Consider the following 21,152-nt stretch of genomic DNA (forward strand, 5'->3'; position numbering starts at 1 on the left):
TCTTATGTGACAAATATACAGACATAGACATACATAGACACACAAACACTCTCACACACACACATACATGCACACACACACATGTATTTACCTTTACCCTCATAAAATGGTTTTATTTTTAATGTGAAAAAAACCGGTCCCAAGTCACTTTTTCCATCGTAACTTCAGACGGTCACTAAATGAACCGATGTAACTCCAGTGATCCCATCCCCCTTCCCCCATAAACTGGGGCGGGGCGTCCGATAAGGGCTCTTCTTAGCCCCTTGGGATGCTGCAGGGGAGGCGGACGGAGCAGGCGGGCCGGCCGAGAAGCGGAGGAGGAAGAGGAGGAGGAGAAGGAGGAAGGAGGGAGCGGGGGAATCCCGCTTAGGGAAAACACGTGCTTGGCCTCCTTCCCGGCCCGGCCCGAAGGTGTGGCTCTCCGGAGGAGGGAGGAGGAGGAGGAGGAGGAGGAGGGCAGGGCAGGACCGGAGCGCTCCGGGGGGAGGAAGGCAGAGGGCAGGGCAAGGCAGGGTTGGGGCTGTCGGAGAAGCTGGGGCGAGGCTCGACTTCGGGAAGGGCCACCGCGAGCATCTGCTGGAAAGAAAGAAAAAGAGAGAGAGAGAGAAAGAGAGAGAGAGAAGCACCGGTTCCAACTCCACCGTCCCGCCGAGCAAGCAGCAAAACCGCCGCCGCTTCGCCCAAGCCAGCGCCCCTTTCTCTCGCGCTTTCTCCACCGCTCATCCTCTCCGCCTTTGCCCGCTCGCCCGGCGCGATGCCGGTCAAAGGAGGCACCAAGTGTATCAAATACCTGCTCTTCGGCTTCAATTTCGTCTTCTGGGTAGGTGGGCGGCAAACCTAGGCAGGTGTGGCTGGTGTGGGGGGGGCAGTCTCCGTTTCCCACCCACCCACCCCAAAAAACGGGGGCTCCGGAGTCCTAGGTGGAGAGAGGGGTTCTCTGAGCAAGTGCAGAGAGCCCTGGGGAGAGAGGGAGGGGGGAGCAAGAGCTTTCCCGTCGGGAAAGGCCATCACCTTTTGGGGACTCCGACGCACCCCCCCCTAAAAAAAACAACCCGGGGGCTCCGGAGTCCTGGGTGGGGAGGGGGTCTCTGAGCAAGTGCAGAGAGCCCTGGGGAGAGAGGGAGTGGGGGCGGGCAGAGCTTTTCCGTGAGGAAAGGCCATCACTTTTTGGGGACTCCGTCGCACCTGGGACGCCAGGTGAGACCGGCCGGGCGCTTCCCTCCCCCGCGGGGGCGGCTCCGCCAGCGGTCTTTGGGGAGGTGGGGGAGGCGGGCTCGGTGGGTTAGGCTTTTCTGCTTCGCTTTGGAATTTGAGGAGGGGTCGCTCAGTCGTTCAGGAGACCCTCCTGGGAAATAAATCGCCCGGGTCGTGAACTCGGCCATCGGGACTCTGCTGATGGACTTGCCCGATGCCCGAGCTCCGAGCCAAGGCGCGGCGGAGTCGCCCAAAAAGTCATAACCTCCCCCACCCGTACCCCGAGTTTTTTCCCCCGCTGCAAAAGTAGGAAGAGAGGGGTGGGTCGGGGGGGGAAAGGCTTTTGCGGAAAGTGGATCGACCGAAGGAGCCGCTTCGAGGGTCGATCGATCCCCGTGGGTTTTGGGGGGTTGTTTTGTATTTTGGGTTTTTTTTCCGGTCTGCCGTCTGGGTGGCAGAGCCTGCCCTCCTTTGCCAGTCTTCCACAGCTGGGGAAAAGGGAAAATAAAAAATAAAAAAAGTAATGTAGCAATTTGGAGGAAAACAAAAATAGTCAAATACCAGCTTGCAGCGTGATCTGCGTTTCCAGCCTTGGCCACAGAGGCAGGCCTTGTGAGAAAAAAAAGAAAAAAGAAAAAAAGAAAGGAGATTTGGTGGAGGGGAGGGCTATAAGCCCCCAGCTTTGTTTATTTATTTTATTTTATTTTTTGTCAATCGTAACAGGTAAAAGTATAAGCATAATTTGGATACATGAAAAGAGTAAGTAAAAAAGGAGTATTAGGACAGGGTCCTTCTCCCAGGGAAAACTCAAAAAAGTCAAGATGGAGACCGAAAAACCTCCCAAATAGAACAACAGAGGTGGAAGGGACCTTGGAGGTCTTCTAGTCCAACCCCCTGCTTAGGCAGCAAACCCTAGACCACTTCAGACAAATGGTTCTCCAACATTTTCTTAAAAATTTCCAGTGTTGGGGCATTCACAACTTCTGGAGGCAAGTTGGGCCACTGATTCATTGTTCTAACTGTCAGGAAATTTCTCCTTAGTTCTTTCTAGGTTGCTTCACTCCTTGATAAGTTTCCACCCGTTGCTTCTTCTTCTTTTTTCTTTTTTTTGAATTTATATCCCGCCCTTCTCCGAAGACTCAGGGTGGCTTACATTGTGTTAAGCAATAGTCTTCATCCATTTATATATTATATACAAAGTCAACTTTATTGCCCCCAACAATCTGGGTCCTCATTTTACCTACCTTATAAAGGATGGAAGGCTGAGTCAACCTTGGGCCTGGTGGGACTTGAACCTGCAGTAATTGCAAGCAGCTGCTGTTAATAACAGACTGCATTAGTGTGTTGAGCCACCAGAGGCCTTCTTATCCTACTTGAGGCCCTCCTCTCTCTTCTTTGCATCACTTCCAGTTTGATGCAGTTGTGGCTGCTATGTTTGGCTTGTGTTGATACTTCTAGCCCTATTTGAGCAGATCATGAACCAAGGTTGAGATGTGGGTCCCATCTTTTAAGTTGCATAAGCAACAGAAGTATATTCAAAAGCCCATACATACGAAGTAATCCAAATCAATGTTTTCTTATATGTTTCTGGCGTCAGATGTTTGTTTTGATATTCTTCTTGGTTGTACGCTGGTTCCTGACCCCAATAAAGGGTTGGTTGGTTGGTTGGTTGGTTGGTGAGCTGCTCCAGGCCCCATCTATCCAAAGCTCCTTCTGCAGGATTGGTCCTGCTGATTGGGTTGCTCATGGCCTTGAATTTACAACTCACCCAGAGTAGGAAAGTGCTCTAGATCAGGGGTCTCCAACCTTGGTCCCTTTATTGCTAACATAGTGTAAGCTGCCCTGAGTCTTCGGAGAAGGGCGGGATATAAATGCAAAAAAAAAAAAAAGACTTGTGGACTTCAACTCCCAGAGTTCTTCAGCCAGCTTTGCTGGCTGAGGGACTCTGGGAGTTGAAGTCCACAAGTCTTAAAGGGACCAAGGTTGGAGACCCCTGCTCTGGATGGATCCAGAGGTTGGCTAACTTATTCACTATTGGGTCAGTCCACAAATGTGGGTTTGTTCTTCCACTGTGTATTGTGGAAATACCACCAGAATCTATTGACTTTAGGGGTTCTAGTGTTACGTTATGGGTTTGTGACCTCACTAAGAGTTGTTGGGAGGCCTCTGGAATTCTTTTCAAGTTGTTGAATTGTTTGAAAACACAGCATTGTGAAGAAGAGGCCTGCTTGGAACGAGGACTTCCTGCTTTCTTTTCTAAGTGTGTAGAGACGGTGCTTTGGGTTTGACCTTCTGCTTTGTACCATGGAATTGTGTATCTTGGGGTTGTGTATTGTGTTTTGCCTCACTTTTTGCTTTAAGAAAAAAAAACAATATTTTCCCCTTTGCATCCACTCCCCATCCCCAATGATAGCTGAACCCCCAGGAAAAATGGAGGTGTATTCTGTAATAGGTTTTACTTCATCTAGATCATGGGTCTCCAAACTTAGCACCTTTAAGACTTGTGGACTTCAACTCCCAGAGTTCCTCAGCCAGCAAAGCTGGAGTTGAAGTCCACAAGTCTTAAAGTTGCCAAGTTTGGAGACCCATGATCTAGATGCATATTAACACTCATTTGCTTTTCTCGGAAAGAGACATGAACGTTTTTTTTGAGTCATGAGAAAATTGTCCTCCACTAAGTTCTCCCAGAATTTTCCACCCTCTCTGAAACTTTCTGCTTCTCCTTCCCGCATTAATCAGATGAGGAGATTAGCTAACTTGTACACAAAGTCACTTTTCTGGTTGAAGGAATCTCCCTCCAGGTATAGACGGGGAAACCACCAGAGAAGGAGGCAAGATTTTACTCTGATACAGAACTTATATATACAGTTTATTGACGTTTCAGTTCAATTCAATCAGGATAGAGCTGGAAGGGACCTTAGAGATCTTCTAGTCCAACCCCTTGCTCTATACTTTTTCATACGAAGGGCTGTCCAGTCTTTTCTTAAAAGCCTACAGTGATGAAACACCATAACTTCTGAAGGCAAGCTGTTCCACTGGTTATTACTCTCAGTGTTAGTTAGGAAGCTTCTCCTAAATTCAAGGTTGCTTCTCTCCTTGATTAGTTTCCATCCATTATTTCTTGTCTTGCCGTCTGATGCTTTGGAGAGTAGGCTGATCCTACTTTTTCTTTGTGGCAGCCCCCCAAACATTGGAAGACTGCTGTCATGTCATTCCTAGTCCTTTTTTTCTCTAGACATGGTTGTTATTAGTTGCGAAGTCATGTCCGACCCATCGCGACCCACATGGACAACATTCCTCCAGGCCTTCCTGTCCTCTACCATCCTCTGTAGTCCATTGAAGCTCATGCCAACTGCTTCAGTGACTCCATCCAGCCACCTCGCTCTCTGCCCTCCCTTTCTTCTTTTGCCCTCCATCGTTCCCAGCATTAGGCTCTTCTCCTGTGAGTCCTTCCTTCTCACTAGGTGGCCAAAGTATCTGAGTTTCCTCTTCAGGACCTGGCCTTCTAAAGAGCAATCAGGGTTGATCTCCTCTAGGACTGACTGGTTGGATCGCCTTGCAGTCCAAGAGACTCGCAGGAGTCTTCTCCAGCACCAGAGTTCAAAGGTCTCGATTCTTTGGCGCTCCGCCAGCCATACCCAAATCCTGCAAGCGTTCTTCATATGTTTTAATCTCCGGGCCTTCAATCATCTTAGTTGACTGGAGAAGTGTGGGTGGTCCCGGATAGATTTGGATTCCTGCTGAATTGTGCTTTTACCTTGCTAGGACAAACAGAAGCAAAATGCCATTTCACGGAAGAAGCCAGTACTTGCAAGCAGGGCTCGTGGACAGGTTGTCAAGTCTTATCTTTTCATGTTCCTTAAGCCTCCTTTTTCAGAGTGTAGCAAAGAACAGGGATAGCCTGAGAATGTTTGTGTGTGTCTCTGAAAACTTGTCTCGGCCTGCCCTCGGTTCCCTGGGTGGGGCTGGGCTTTTTCCATGCTCTCAGAAAATGACTGGCAATCACAGACCAGAATAGACAACTGGGGCTTAGTGAATAGAGGAGGATAGTGAACAAAACCAGATAGCTTACAATGAGCCCTTTCTGGCAGCTGGCTGCAGCAGTGGGAAGCAATTGATTTATGGGAAGCGTGTGATGGGACACAGCTTTTGAAAAGCCTGAGTTGTGACTGCTCCACTTTGCCCAGTTCCCTGTCTGAAGCTCTGTTGGATGTGTTTTCCGGGCTTCTTTTTAACAGGGCCTTGAAAAGATCTTGTGTGTTGCTTGAGATAATGACCAACATCGGGACCTGCAATTTTGTTGAGCAGAAACGCAAAATTACAACGGTTTAGTGGCTGGGAGCGACCATCTCTCAGAAGACATTTGAGAATTTAATTCTCAAACCATCGGGACATTTTGCTTTACAGACTAAGTTCTCCAGGATGCCGTATTATTTTATAATTTAGGACACTTGATGTGTCACATGACGTAGTGGGACTTCCCCCCCCTTCGCTATACCTGGTGTGGGCGTGGCCAGCACGTGACGCATCTGGCCCGTGGGCCGGGAGTTTGACAGCCCTGACTTAGAACATCATCAGAGTTGGAAGGGACCTTAGAAGTCTTCTAATCCAACCCCCTACTCTAACAAGAGACCCTGTTGTGTCCACCCTTGCCTCCGTCTGAGTGATGGCTTAATTAGCCAGTACTATCAGCTCTGGCAGCAGAATAGCCAGTGTCTGCCAAGAGCCTCCGTTATCTTCCATGACGCTGGTGAGTCACTCAGAAACAAACTTCAGCTCTTAATCAGTGGATTTGCCTGTTACAAAGAGACACACCAGCTCTCGCTGTCTTTTACCTGTGAGGTGTGGCTCCATGACTCAACACTTCCTAGGCCTGCCCCACCCCTGCTTCTGTTGTTCCCTCCTCTCCTGCCTACAAAACCTAGGATCCAACCAAGCCTGATTGCTATCAGCTGGGTCTGAAGGCGTGGCCTGGGGGGGGGAAAGAGTCAGGGGACGGAGGCCTCATTATCTCTTCCACCTGCCCTGTTTCTGACTCCTGGAGCTGAGCCAGGGAAGCCGGTGCTCCCAAGGTAAGTCCTGATGGCCCTTCCCCCCCACTGTCCAAGTCACTTTCTGGCAGGAGGCCCGGCTCGGGGGACGCAGACACAACAGACCCTATATCAGGGGTGTCAAATTCAATTTCATTGAGGGCCGCATCAGGGTTGTGTTTGATCTTGGGGGGCTGGGGGGACTTGGCCAGGGGGCGTGGCCAACATGATGTCACTTGTGTCAGGGGGCACCTGTGGCAGCCCAAGCGCTCTGCCAGCAAAAACGGGCTCCTCAGCTCCGTTTTCGGCTGGGACGGCCTCCTGCAACTCTCTGCCAGCAAAAATGGAGCTCGGGGGGGCTGCGTGCAGAAGTCTTGCAGGCTGGTTCTTCGCTATTTCCAGGGTAGCCCTGTGGGCCAGATCTAAGCACTCCTTGGGCTAGATCCGGCCCCCGGCCCTTGAGTTTGACACCCCTGCCCTGTACCATTTCAGACAAATGGCTGCCCAATCTCTTATTAAAAACCTCCAGTGTTGGCGCACCCACAACTTCTGAAGGCAAGCTATTCCACTGGTTAATAGTTCTAACTGTCAGGAAATTTCTCCTTAGCTCTAAGTTGCTTCTCTCCTTGATTAGTTTCCACCCATGGCTTCTTGTCGTCTGGTGCTTTGGAAAATAGGTTGACCCCCTCCCCACACTCTTCTTTGGCTTGCAACTTTGATGTGGCTTGAGATAGGTGAAGGAAGACTGTTTAGTATTACCTGTAGGTCTGGCTTTTCCAACATGAGCTTTGAGGATTGCGTGAAGTCCTTGGCCGACTATTATCTCATTCTCAGACAGCTTTCAAGTATAACCCACAATGGCATTTAGTACACGCCATATCTGCCTTGGGTGGAAAGGAAGAAGCGTAGCAGAAAGAGTGAAAGGGAAGCCCCAACCTGGTTTGGCCAGTTGGTTTCAGTAGATGCCTCCAGGGAATGTGAAGCTCAGCAGAACATAGCTGTCCTTTGTTGATGGAGAAGATCCCAGGTTTTGGTGTACTTCATTTTATTTATCAAAGGCATCTAAAGTCTCAGATTCAGCGCAGAGGTGAGCAAATTCAGAGGGATCAGTTAAATCTTGATTTTGATCTGTGCTGTGGGAGGTAAGATTGAAAACGGGCCTGGGGTATCTCAGGGAAACTCCCCACCATTTTGAACCTAAAGGTCCTCCCTTGCTCTTGACTGATTTCCCGGTAATTGACAGGTTTAGCAGGAGCCCTGGTGACGCAGTGGTTAGAACTAACTTTGCCCCTAGCCAGGAGTTCAATCCTGACTGGCTCAAGATTGACTCAGCCTTCCATCCTTCCGAGGTGAATAAAATGAGGACCCAGATTGTTGAGCGGCTATATGCTGACTCTGTACACCGCTCAGATGGTGTTGTAAGCACTAGGGAGTGCTATATAAGTCTAAGCGCTATTATTACTGCTATCTGAACTGTGGTGGCGCAGTGGTTAGAACACAGTATTGCAGGCTAACTCGGCCCATAGCCAGGAGTTCGATCCTGACTAGTTCAAGGTTGACTCAACTTTCCATCTTTCCGAGGTGGGTAAAATGAGGACCCAGATTGTTGAGGGGCAATACGCTGACATTATAAACTGCCCAGAGAGTGCTATAAAACAGGGGTCTCCAACCTTGGTCCCTTTAAGACTTGTGGACTTAAACTCCACAAGTTTTAAAGGGACCAAGGTTGGAGACCCCTGCTATAAAACACTATGAAACAGCATATAAGTTTAAGTGCTATTGCTTGAAACTTTGAAACTTAGAAGCAAGCAGCATAACAAAACAATGGAAATTCCACTCAGTAGACGCCCGATAAGATTTGACCTTTGACCCTATCCCCTGCTCTACGTTCAATCCGACGTATACTTTAAAATTCTGAGTATTTTCAATTTTAACAAAACACGCTTGTTTAAAAAAGCAACACGCTGTGGTGTAGATTTGGGGGAGGCGGCGGGAAACCAGGGGCTCTTAAATTAATTAGGATCTTAAAACCATTCAACCTATACTTTAATCAGCAGAGTTTATTTTAAATTGCCTCTACCTGCTGGTGGTACGTGCATAAACGAATCTAATTGTTCCTCTCGAAATTGGGACACAATACTCAATTAGATGCAGTTTTGCTTTTTAATCTTAATGATTTTTTTTTTAAAAAAAATGATCTGCTAAGTCCTAATGATCAATTATATCAGACATGATTATCTGGGCAGAATATATTTTCTCATGCTGTTAAAAATCGTTCAACGCCCAAAGAGCTGTTTGCTTGCTGCTGCCCCAAAGCTATTATCCGAGAAAGGTTAATGGCGGCGTGGAAACTGCCTGGATTGCTGTCCCACCCCTTCGTTATTTAATCCTGTGAAAGCATTTATTTTTAAAAAGAGGAGTGTTTCTGTGAACAAATCTTCCAAACTCTCAACCGCAACTCTTAAAACGGCAGTCAGGCAAGCTTGCATTTTTTAAAAAAAAAAGAAGTAGGAAAAACAGGAAGGAACCATTTTCGGCCTTATCAAAACATATAATCTCCCCCACTTGTAAAATTCTTCGGCTTTTATGAGTTGCTTTTACAGCTGGGCCTCAGAAATGCCCTCCTGCCATTTTGGTTCGTTCACACCAGAGGTTTGAATGCTTCGGGTCCTGTCCTTTTCATCTACGAGACCTTGTCATATCACCCCTCCCATCTCTGCTGAGTTAATGACAGATGTTGTTGCTAGTTGCAAAGTCATGTCCAACCCATTATGACCCCATGGACAACGTGCCTCCAGGCCTTCCTGTCCTCTACCATCCTCTGGAGTCCATTTAAGCTCAGGCCTACTGCTTCAGGGACTCAATCCAGCCACCTCGTTCTCTGTCGCCCCCTTCTTCTTTTGCCCTCCATCGTTCCCAGCATTAGGCTCTTCTTCAGTGAGTCCTTCCTTCTCATTAGGTGGCCAAAGTATTTGAGTTTCCTCTTCAGGATCTGGCCTTCTAAAGAGCAGTCAGGGTTGATCTCCTCTACGACTGACTAGTTTGACTGCCTTGCAGTCCAAGGGACTCACAGGAGTCTTCTCCAGCACCAGAGTTCAAAAGCCTCAATTCTTTGGCGCTCAGCCTTCCTTATGGTCCAACTTTCACAGCCATCCATTGCAACTGGGAAAACCATAGCCTTGACAATACGCAGTTTTGTTGGCAGGGTGATGTCTCTGTTTTTTAGTATGCTGTCTAGTTTTGCCATAGTTTTCCTCCCCAGGAGCAAGCGCCTTTTAACTTCTTGGCTGCAGTCCCCATCTGCAGCGATCTTGGAGCCCAGAAAAATAAAATCTGTCACTACCTTCTTTTATCCCTTGCTCCTGTTTGGAAATCGCATCTGGATTTTGTGCTTGCGATGAAAACGAAAAAAATGAAACTTTGATTTTGTTTTTGCTGTAATTAGATAGGCGTGTTATTGTAAAATGGCTAGTATATGCTGTTGTGTAAAAGTAAAAAAAAAAAATTGAGGTTGTAATGTTGTTATCTTCTAGAACAGGTGTTGTGTCTGCGCCCTTTATTTCATTTTGCATAGTCCAGATTTAAGCTTAATGTGAACCGCTCCAATCTTGATTGTAGAAAATATGACTTCAGTAACAGAGTTGTTAATGCCTGGAATGCACTACCAGACTCTGTGGTCTCTTCCCAAAATCCCCAAAGCTTTAACCAAAAACTATCTACTATCGACCTCACCCCATTCCTAAGAGGTCTGTAAGGGGCGTGCATAAGAGCACCAGTGTGCCTACCGTTCCTGTCCTAATGTTCCCTTTGGCTGTATCAAATTCGTATAGTTATTTCATGCTTATGCTTATATATACTGTTGTGACAAATAAATAAATAAATAAATAAAAAATAAAAATAAATAAATATGTAGGTTAACACAGACGAAAGAGTTTCACACAGAACCTATTTCCGTTTGGCCAATAGCATCTGTTGGGACACAGGTTCTGCTACTAATCTGGGCTGGGATTTCATGTTTGCCTCTGTTAATTGGCTGATTAAAATCAGAATTTGGCATCTCACAACTTCAGAATAATAAAAGGGGGTTTCACTTTTGGTGAACGTAACCAACAATCCCTTCAGTTGAGCTGACTAACAGAAATGTATACAGGATGCTACAAATATGTAACATTTGCCTTTCAGGGCAAGCATAAATATGTTGATAGGACTTCACAACTTCTCTTTTTTTGTGGTTTTATTTTTATTAGGAAAAGGGGAAAGAAAAAAGGAAAACACACATGAGACTTTAAAACCAGAGGTTTTTTTTTATTCGGGATCATACCCGAAACTTATAATAGAGAATTGAGATATTTGATTGTGAATGTAGTAACAGCGGCTAGGATTGTGTTTGCTAAAAACTGGAAAAATGAGAAAATACCAATGCATAAAGGAAGCAAAGAGAGAGAGAGAAAAATAAAACGGAAAGTAGACAAACATAGAAATAGGTTAAAGTTTCCAATATTTCATTTATTTGTTTGTTTACCTTTTTATGTCACCCATCTCACTGTTAAAGTGACCCTCGGTGGCTTACAATATAATATTTGTTTAATTAGTTTAAATAACTGAATATACTAGATTGGTTTAAAAGCTGCCAGTCATCGTTAAACTCCAAGTAATATAGGAATGTCCACAGCAATACTCAAGACCGTATAAATTGTAAAAGAATGTTCTTATACCGTGTTTCCCTGAAAATAAGCCGTCCCCAAAAATATTTAAATGCATGCGCAGTCTGTCCCCGCCATTTCCTCTGGTTAAGGTTAGGGAGATGGAAATCAGGTAAGGCGGCAAGAGGAGCCCCATCTTGCTTCACGTGCCCCAAAATAATAAGACCTCCCCGAAAATAAGGCCAAGCGCTTATTTCGGGGTTCAAAAAAATATAAGACAGGGTCTTATTTTTGAGGAAACACGGTAGTAATGTCTGTAATTTAAAATACAGAATTATACTTTATATACGATGGGTGTTGTGTCTGCACCCCCTGAGCCAAGCCTTCTGCCAGAAAGTGACTTGGAAAGTGAGGGGGAAGGGCTGTCAGGACTTAACTCGGGAGCACCGGCTTCCCTGGCTCAGCTCCAGGAGCCAGAGGCAGGCCAGGTGGAAGAGATAACGAGGCCTCCGTCCCCTGACTCGTTCCCCCCCACAGGCCACGCCTTCAGACCCAGCTGATGGCAATCAGGCTTGGTTGGACCCTAGGTTTCGTAGGCAGGAGAGGAGGGAACAACAGAAGCAAGGGTGGGGCCGGCCTAGGAAGTGCTGAGTCATGGATACACCCCACAGGATATAAAAGGCAGCAAGAGCTGGTGTGTCTCTTTGTATCAGGCAAATTAACTGCTTAACTAAGAGCTGAAGTATTGTTCGTTGCTGGGTGACTCATCGGCGTCGAGGGAGATAACAGAGACACTTGGCAGATGCTCGCTATTTTGCTGCCAGAGCTGATAGTGCTGGCTAATTAAGCCATCACTCGGACAGAGGCGAAGGAGGACAGAACAATGGGCTTTAAAATGCCACAAAGATTTTTAAACTACTGGCTGTAATTTCAGTGAAATAACAATGTTACTGAAGTTATACAGAGGGTCCTTGACTTACAACAGTTCGTTTAGTGACCGTTCAAACTTACGATGTCAGGGGAAAAATATAACTTACAATTGTTTTTCAGTTACGACCTTCGTAGCAGCCCCATGGTCATGTGATCAAAGTTCAGATCCTTTGAAAACGAGATATACAAAAATGATCACCACGTCAGTGAATACTTCGTTGGGTAACCTTTAGCATGAATGACGGCCTTACAGCATCTTCCAATGGAGGGGACCAAGTTTTTTAGTTCTGCAGCTGTCATCATGTGAAACCAAGATTGAATTATGGCTTCTATGAACTGGGTTTTATTGCTGGGTCGCTTCTGACTAAGAAGTTTCTTCAGTCGGTTCCATAGATTTTCAATTGGGTGAAGATCTGGGCTGTTCCCAGGCCGTTCCAGCAGTGGAATAGGATTCTCTTGAAACTCCTCCCAAAAGTGGTGTTATTAGCCATCACACCTAAAAAATATACTTTTCCCACGATTTTGGCCACTTCTCTATTTCTGGATGCACAATCTTTTCATCTTTGGCCTGATACAAGCAGTGAAAGACACTTTAGGAGACATTGTGCAATTATAAACATTAAAATTATATATTATTATATTATATATTATTATATTATTATATTAGACCAATTCTTGAATACAGCTCGCCTGTCTGGAACCCACACCACATTTCTGACATCAATACAATTGAACGTGTCCAGAAATATTTTACAAGAAGAGTTCTCCACTCCTCTGAAAACAACAAAATACCTTATCCAGTGGTGGGATTCAGCCAGTTCGCACCACTTCAGGAGAACTGGTTGTTAACTTTCTGAGCAGTTTGGTGAACTGGTTGTTGGAAGAAATCATTAGGGCAGGGAACCAGTTGTTAAATTATTTGAATCCCACCACTGACCTTATCCCACCAGACTTGAAATCCTAGGTTTAGAAAACCTAGAACTCCGTCGCCTTTGACGAGACCTAAGTTTAACTCATAGAATCATCTATTGTAATGTCCTTCCTGTTAAAGACTACTTCAGCTTCAATCGCAATAATACAAGAGCAACCAATAGATTTAAACTTAATGTCAACCGCTTCAATCTAGATTGCTGAAAATATGACTTCTGTAACAGAGTTATCAGTGCTTGGAACACATTACCTGACTCTGTGGTCTCTTCTCATAATCCCAAAATCTTCAACCAAACACTGTCTATTATTGACCTCACCCCATTCCTAAAAGGACTATAAGGGGCGTGCATAAGAGCACCAACGTGCCTACCGTTCCTGTCCTATTGTTTTTTCATATATATATATATATATATATATATATATATATATATATATATATATATATATATATATATATATATATATATATATATATATATGCTTATACTTCCTTATATTTTCTCATATATATGTTTATATACTATATAATCATTTTGTGTGATGCTTGTGTATATTGTTGTGACAAAAATAAATAAATAAAAATAGATAATTACAGGAAGAGAATCGGGTATTAAGTACAGGAAATCGTCAACTTACAACTCCAGTCGAGCCCAATGTTTAGGTTGGTGAGACATTTATTTAAGGGAGTTTGCTCCATTTTATGACCTTTCTTCCCACGGCTGTTAAGTGAATCACCGCAGCTCTTAAATTAGTCACACAGTGGTTAAGTGAGCCTAGTTTCCCCAATGACTTTGCTGGTCAGAAGGTCGCAAAGAGGCGATCGCATGACTCCAGGACACTGCAACCGTCATAAATGTGAGTCAGTTGTCAATCATCCAAACATAAATCACGTGACTATGGGGCCGTAAGTGTGAAAAAGGATCCTAAGTCCTTTTTTTTTCCTTCAGTGCCGTCGTAACTTTGAACGGCCACTAAATGAACTGTTGTAAGTCGGGGACTACCTGTATTTATTATTTCCAGGCGGTCGGAAAGCACAGCAAAATATCCACAGGGAAGAGGAGGGGGGGGAAAAAAACATATTACAAGAAGGCAGTCTCATTTTTTTTTTCTGGAGACAGTTTGTTTAACTTTGGAGAAGCGTGCAGGGCAGGGAAATTCTGGAGCAATTCAAAATATTTTGCATAATTTTGCAGAGCAGTTGAAACAGCAACAAAGACTCCTTCCAGGTGTTGTAACCTTGAAAAAAGGGAGTGTTTTGCTGTTGTGTTGCAGGAGATAAAGCTAGTGAAGGGGAAGCCAATTCCAAGGAATGGAGGTAGAAACAGGGTTTCTGGTTCTCTTCGCTTCCTCCCCAACTTCCCATCATTCTTGGTTTGTTGAAGGGGTGGGAAGGACCAAGCACATTTCTTGCTTGGAGAACAGCCTAGGCTTCTTCCTCATCCCAGTGTTGTGACCCAGGCCACATCTCTGATATTAATACAATTGAACGCGTCCAGAAATAATTTACTAGGAGAGTTCTTCGCTCCTCCATAAACAACAAAATACCTTATGCCACCAGACTTGAAATCCTGGGATTAGAAAATTTAGAACTCCGCCGACTCCGACATGACCTGTGTTTAACACAGAGAATCATCTATTGCAATATCCTTCCAGTAAAAGACTACTTCAGCTTCAATCGCAATAAAACAAGAGCAAACAATAGATTCAAACTTAATGACAACCGCTTCAAACTTGATTGCAGAAAATATGACTTCTGTAACAGAGTTGTTAACGCTTGGAACTCATTACCTGACTCTATGGTCTCTACTCAAAATCCCAAAATCTTCAACCAAAAACTGTCGACTTTTGACCTCACCCCATTCCTAAGAGGACTATAAGGGGCGTGCATAAGAGCACAAATGTGCCTACCGTTCCTGTCCTATTGTTCCTTTTCATTATATCAAATTAACAAAATTATTGCATTCTTTTGCTTATATATATATATATTTCTTATATGATGTGTTGTTGTTTTATGTCGATGTTTATATACTGTTGTGACAAAATGAAATTAAAAAAAAAAAGTAGGTAGTAGCAGTTTGAATCAGTTCAAACACAAACAGACTTTATTAGAACAGCTGAGAATTAAACTCATTCTCAGCGTCGTCCAAACTAAATCACATGATCATGGAGATGCTCCCAAGGTTGCAACTCTGGAAAAATGGTCATCAGTCACTTTTTTCGGGGCCGTTGTAACTTGGAACGGTCACTAAACGAACTGCTGTACGTCAAAGGCTACCTGTAAGCCCAGTTGACTTTTGGAAAAGCACCTTGGCATCATGTATGGATCCAGTCTAGTTGGGCGTGGAAGAGTAGAGTGGGTGTGGCTTTCATTCATGGCATGACATGGAAAGGCCCCACCCCTTGGGCGTGCATGTAATGTCACAATGCGCACTCTAAAGGGGCGGGGCCCACTGCTACGTTGTGCGGCCTTTTTTAGATGGACTGGTTTATCGTCTATTGGCAGCGGAGGCTGAGTTGACGTAGATCAGAGGTGGGGAATTATGGCCCCTTTATGACTTGTGGACTTCAACTCCCAGAATTCCTGAGCCAACATGGAGGAGACGTTCAAGACTTCAAAGTGCACTAACCATGGATTATAGGCATTGTAATGTGAGCTGGGTTGGAGTGACAGACTGACAGAAAATGGGATTTCACTGGCGATTAGGGGAATTGTTGAACTTCAGACAGTTAGAAGATGAATTCTCATTGCTAACCTCCATGCTGCATTTGATGGAACCAATACGCATATGTCTAAAATGAACTACGGTGGCTGAGAATTATGGGAGTCCAATCCCAAAATTATGAAAAAAAAGAACAACAACCTTGCAAGGGTAGTATATCAGGTGGAGCCATGGATTGACTTTGGTTTAGTAAAAAGAACTACAGAAAGACTGGCTGGATTATGTTGGTTGATGGGCTAAAAGTTCCATTGATTCTGGCTAGTCAGGAACCATGATGGTTTGCAATGGTGGGAACTGTAACCAAACATCCAGAGATTTCACAAGCTCTGGAAAGTGTCTTCTGAGGAGCGTATCACTTCTCTTGAATGTTTAGCTTCACACTGTGCTCCTTAGTATGTGTGTAAGAGTGTGTTGGTAAACTGTGGTTGCATTTAAACTACAACTCCTCCCCATCTAACGTGTTTTCCCGAAAATAAGACCCTGTCTTATATTTTTTTTTTTTGAACCCTGAAATAAGTGATTGGCAGTGGTGAAATGCTCCCGGTTTGGACCGGATCATCCGATCCCGTAGTGTTGGCGGTGGGTGGTTCGGAGAACTGATAGCAAAAATCCCTGCGCCCCCCCCCAATCACCCGCTTGCCGCTTCTTTTAAAAAAATGCTTTTAAAAGTAAAATAAAAAAAGGTTCTGAGGAGCAGGCAACTCAGCTGGGATCATCGGAGCCTTTTTTTTTTACCTTTTAAAAGCATTTTTTAAATAACCTATTGTTGTGCCTCGTCCGCTTTCCCCGCAGCTGGGCCCATCTTATCTGCTTCCGAAAGCTGAGGAATGTCCTAGCATGCCTCCCGGCCCCAGCCCTGGCTCCATGCCCAGACAGGCCGAGGAGGAAGAAGTGCCTCCAGCCCCCAGCTCTGGCTCCATGCCCAGGCAAACGGAGCAACTAGACCCCTCCCCTTCCCCCACAGCATGTGAGCCTGAGGAAGGTCAATTACCAACAGCTGCAGACTGGAGTGACCCTTGCTTCAGGAGAATTGATAGGCGGCGTCAACAGAAGGAAGGGAGGGGCAGGCCTGGATAAGTGCTCAGTCATGGAGCATTCTCTGAGTCAGGCAAAGTCTACCTTATCTTGCTGAAGTCACTTTCTGGTCTCCTGCCTGCCTTGAGAACTTTGCTAGGACTTTGGCAGAGCTGCAGAGGCACGCCTGATTCGGATTTCCCTGACCCAGCCATCAGCGGAGGAGTGGGACACAACACCTATTCACCCGAATAGATTGTACAAAAAATGCTTTTAAAAGTAAAAAAAGATCATGCGCCACAGCTGATCACCCCCCCCCACGCGTGCTGTTCTACTTACTCCATGCCTCCTTTTGGCGGGCACTGCGTGCACGCACACCTTGCATTTAGTGTGTGGTGCGCACTGTGCCTGTGGGCACGGAGCACACATGCGCAGCCAGCAAACTGGTAGTAAACCAGTTCAGATTTCACCACTGGCGCTTGGCCTTATTGCCCTGTGCTCAAAAGCCCGATTGGACTTCTTATCAGATGTCTTATTTTAGGGAAAACGGTATCTCTGCATAGGAAGGATGCATTTGTTTGTGAGGGTATTATGTGTTGTTAAGTGGACTTCTGAAATTGTGATGATGGACACCCCTTCCCCAGGGGTGCGTTCTACTTACCTTTACTACTGGTTTACAACGGGATCACGCGCACGCACCAAGTTTCTGCGCATGCGCAGATCGCCTATGATGACATCCAGGTCAGTGGGCGCAGCCTCCCGCTGGTTTTACGACCGGTTCTTGCAAACCGGTCCGAACCGGAGGCAACCCACCACTGCCCTTCCCTCTTCCCTCTGTCTCATGCTGTTCTCCATTGGAAGCAGAGGTCCTGGAAAAATGTTATTTTTTGTTGTTGTTGTTCCTCAGGAAGAGGTGACAACGTTCTTCCACTGCTATTGTTTTCCAAGTCTAAATTTCGTTTTAATTATTGTTTAATTTTGGCCGCTCCAGCCCCAGCTTACCGTTGCTGTACCAGCGCAACCCAGATTTCCCGAAAGCTCTTTTATGTTCCTCCGTGTTCTTCCTTATCATGACAATGTTTAATTCATTGACTTAATTTCCCTGCTTTGCAGTGCTTCCTTTTTCTCTTCCTCCTCTACAAACTGTGGTTATTTTCCGACTGGCTTCTGGTTCTTAAATTCTCTTAATTTGAAATTCCCGGATTCCCTTGGATTTCAAAATATGCTCCTTAGATTTTGAAGTGAAGCCATGAAGTGGGGTGATGAGACTCGGGTTCAAGCCCCCCCCCCAAATTAATTATATCCCCCCTCTCCAAGCTGGGGAGGAGGGGGTATAATTTTATTTTTTTTTACATTTATATCCCGCCCTTCTCCGAAGACTCAGGGCGGCTTACAGTGTGTAAGGCAATAGTCTCATTCTATTTGTATATTTACAAAGTCAACTTATTGCCCCCCCAACAATCTGGGTCCTCATTTTACCTACCTTATAAAGGATGGAAGGCTGAGTCAACCTTGGACCTGGTGGGACTAGAACCTGCAGTAATTGCAGGCAGCTGTGTTTTAATAACAGGCTTCTTACAGCCTGAGCCACACCGCGGCCCTAATTAAAGGAGGATACCCCACCCCCACTCTGCTTAAAGGCAAGATAAGGTAAAGGTAAAAGTTCCCCTTGCACATACATGCTAGTCGTTGCCGACTCTAGGGGACGGTGCTCATCTCCATTTCAAAGCCGAAGAGCCAGCGCTGTCTGAAGACGTCTCCGTGGTCATGTGACTGGCATGACTAAACACCAAAGGCACACGGAACGCTCTTACCTTCCCACCAAAGGTGGTCCCTATTTTTCTACTTGCATTTTTTACCTGCTTTCGAACTGCTAGGTTGGCAGAAGCTGGGACAAGTCACAGGAGCTCACCCCGTTATGCGGCACTAGGGATTCAAACCGCTGAACTGCCGACCTTTTGATCAACAAGCTCAGCGTTTTAGCCACTGAGCCACCACGTCCCACATAAAGGCAGGATAGAATAGTGCTAACTAGAAGCATCAATAACACTTAGATTTATATACTGCTTTACAGCTCTCTCTAAGCAGTTTAAAGAGTCAGAATCTCACCCCACCTCCTCAACAATCTGGGTCCTCGTTTTACCAAACTTGGAAGGACGGAAGGCCATGTCAGCCTTGAGCCCCACCAGAATCGAACCCCCGGCAGTGGGCAGAGTTAGCCTGCTGTACTGAATTTTAACCATTCTAATCACGGCTTCACCAAGGCCCAGCAAGCCTCACTGAATGCAATGAATTGTATTTCCCTAACCTGTTATTACTCGGATTTACTTCTGCGTTCCTCTTCTTTTGAAATTGGCGATGATGGCCTGACCCATTGTTGTCCTGTCACATGCTTTCTCAACTGTTGTGACTATGGCTCCAGACTGTGGTGTAGAAATCGGTAGGAAACAATGATGTGCTTCAGTTGCGGGCTGATGTTGATGATGCAAGACTTGGGGGCTCCTTGCTTGCCTAGACTGGGAAAAAATAAACTAGGAAGGTTGTGATGGTTGTGAAATTGACTTAAAACTGTCAAAACTGCTAGGGGCTTCAAAGTCAAGGGGGCAGACGTTCTCCGTAATGGAAAAGTTGGACTTTTGCCATCCATGTGGAGTTACAGTTGAGCTGAGTGCAGGCACTAAAACACCTCCAGGTATCAGGGAATGACTTCTAAAGGTAAAGGTAAAAGTTTCCCTCGCATATATGTGCTAGTCGTTGCCGACTCTAGGGGGCAGTGCTCATCTCCGTTTCAAAGCCGAAGAGCCAGCGCTGTTCGAAGATGTCTCCGTGGTCATGTGGCCGGCATGACTCAGCACTAAAGGTGCACGGAACGCTGTTACCTTCCCACCAAAGGTGGTCCCTATTTTTTCTACTTGCATTTTTACGTGCTTTCGAAACTGCTAGGTTGGCAGAAGCTGGGACAAGTAACAGGAGCTCACCCCGTTACACGGCAGCATTAGGGATTCGAACCGCTGAGCTGCCAACCTTTCGATCGACAAGCTCAACATCCTAGCCCCTGAGCCACCGTGTCCCTACATGACTTCTAGGTAATTGCAAAAACTCAATGTCTAGGTGTCTTATTGAGTATCTCCGTCTGATTTACTACCCTTGCAAGGATGTTGTTGTTGTTGTTTTTTCAAAATAGTTGGGATCTGTCTCCCTTAATTCCCAGCTGCCGTAGTTAATTTTAGACATATGCATCTTAGCAGTGAGGATTAAACCTTGTAACTATTTGAGGTTCAACAGTTGAGGCAAACAATCGATGCAAACCCACGGTAAACCGCTCCAAACTCGATTGCAGGAAATACGACTTCAGCAACAGAGTGGTCAACGCCTGGAATGCTCTACCCCAGGGGTCTCCAATCTTGGCAACTTTAAGACTTGTGGACTTCAACAGCAAAGCTGGCTGAGGAATTCTGGGAGTTAAAGCCCACAAGTCTTAAAGGAGCCAAGTTTGCAGACCCCTGCTCTACCCGACTCGGTGGTTTCATCCTCAAACCCTCACAGCTTCAACCTTAAACTGTCTACCGTGGACCTCACCCAGTGGTGGGATTCAGCCAGTTCGCACCACTTCGGGAGAAGCAGTTGTTAACTTTCTGAGCAGTTCGGCAAACTGGTTGTTGGAAGAAACCATTAGGGCAGAGAACCGGTTGTTAAATGACTTGAATCCCACCACTGACCTCAACCCCATTCCTAAGAGGTCCGTAAAGGGGGCATGCATAAGCGCACCAGCGTGCCTACCGTTCCTCCCCTACTGTCCCCATTTATATGAACACATTTCCTGTTCATAATAGGCTATTTATGCAGTTTTGGCAATTACCTGGGTGTCAGCATGAAGAAGACATTCAAGACTTTAAAGTGCACTAACCACGGATTATACACACTGTAATGTGTTCATGTCCATCTCTATACTTATACCTGTTACCTTGTACACGTTCGACAAACTAAATAAAAAAAATATTCTCATAATCGCCAGTTAAATCCCATTTTCTGTCAGGCTGTCACTCAAACCCGGCTCACATTACAGTGTGTATAATCCGTGGTTAGTGCACTTTAAAGTCTTGAATGTCTTCTTCATGCTGACACCCAGGTAATTGCCAAAACTGCATAAATAGCCTATTATTTTTTACGATGTCACCTGGCTGAACTGTTTGATAAGTACTTTAACTAGGTCCAAGTTCCAGGTCTGTTTTCCCTGTGTAATTGTCAATCACCCTCTACAACTCCTGGAGGCACAGCCCATAGTTAGCTCTGATTCCCTCCCAAGCTCTTGTTGCGTTCCTAGAGAAACCAAACAGAATCCCTCATGACAAAACCGCAAAAAAAAAAGAATACGGGCCAAGGCAGGTGCGATGCAGTTTGTCCACTCAGAACGATCAGGGGTGTCAAACTCAAGTTCCGGGGGCTGGGGTGCTTAGATTTGGCCTGCGGGACCACCCTGGAAACAGCAAAGGACTGGCCCGCAGTGCCTCTACCAGTGAAAATGAGCTCAGATTCCCTACCGAGCTCCGTTTTCGCTTGCAGATGGTTGCAGGAGGCCTCCACACCCACCCTGACCATGCCCATCTCAGCCACATACACACACAAACACACAAACAGCCCCCCGAGGCCAGACACAACCCTGATGCAACCCTCAATGAAATCGAGTTTGA

General features: G+C 45.7%; 1 protein-coding gene across 1 annotated transcript in view; it reads left to right on the forward strand.

Annotated features, from left to right (window-relative positions):
* Positions 1 to 551: 551 nt before the first annotated feature.
* Positions 552 to 21,152, forward strand: part of CD9 (CD9 molecule) — a 45,611-nt gene continuing 25,010 nt past the window's right edge. The window contains exon 1 of the mRNA XM_058190006.1: positions 552 to 820. Coding sequence (XP_058045989.1) covers positions 755 to 820 — 66 coding nt within the window. The 5' untranslated portion in view covers positions 552 to 754. The remainder of the gene's footprint in view (positions 821 to 21,152) is intronic.

Source organism: Ahaetulla prasina, chromosome 7, assembly GCF_028640845.1.
Source record: "Ahaetulla prasina isolate Xishuangbanna chromosome 7, ASM2864084v1, whole genome shotgun sequence".
In the NCBI taxonomy this organism is placed as follows: Eukaryota; Metazoa; Chordata; class Lepidosauria; order Squamata; family Colubridae; genus Ahaetulla; species Ahaetulla prasina.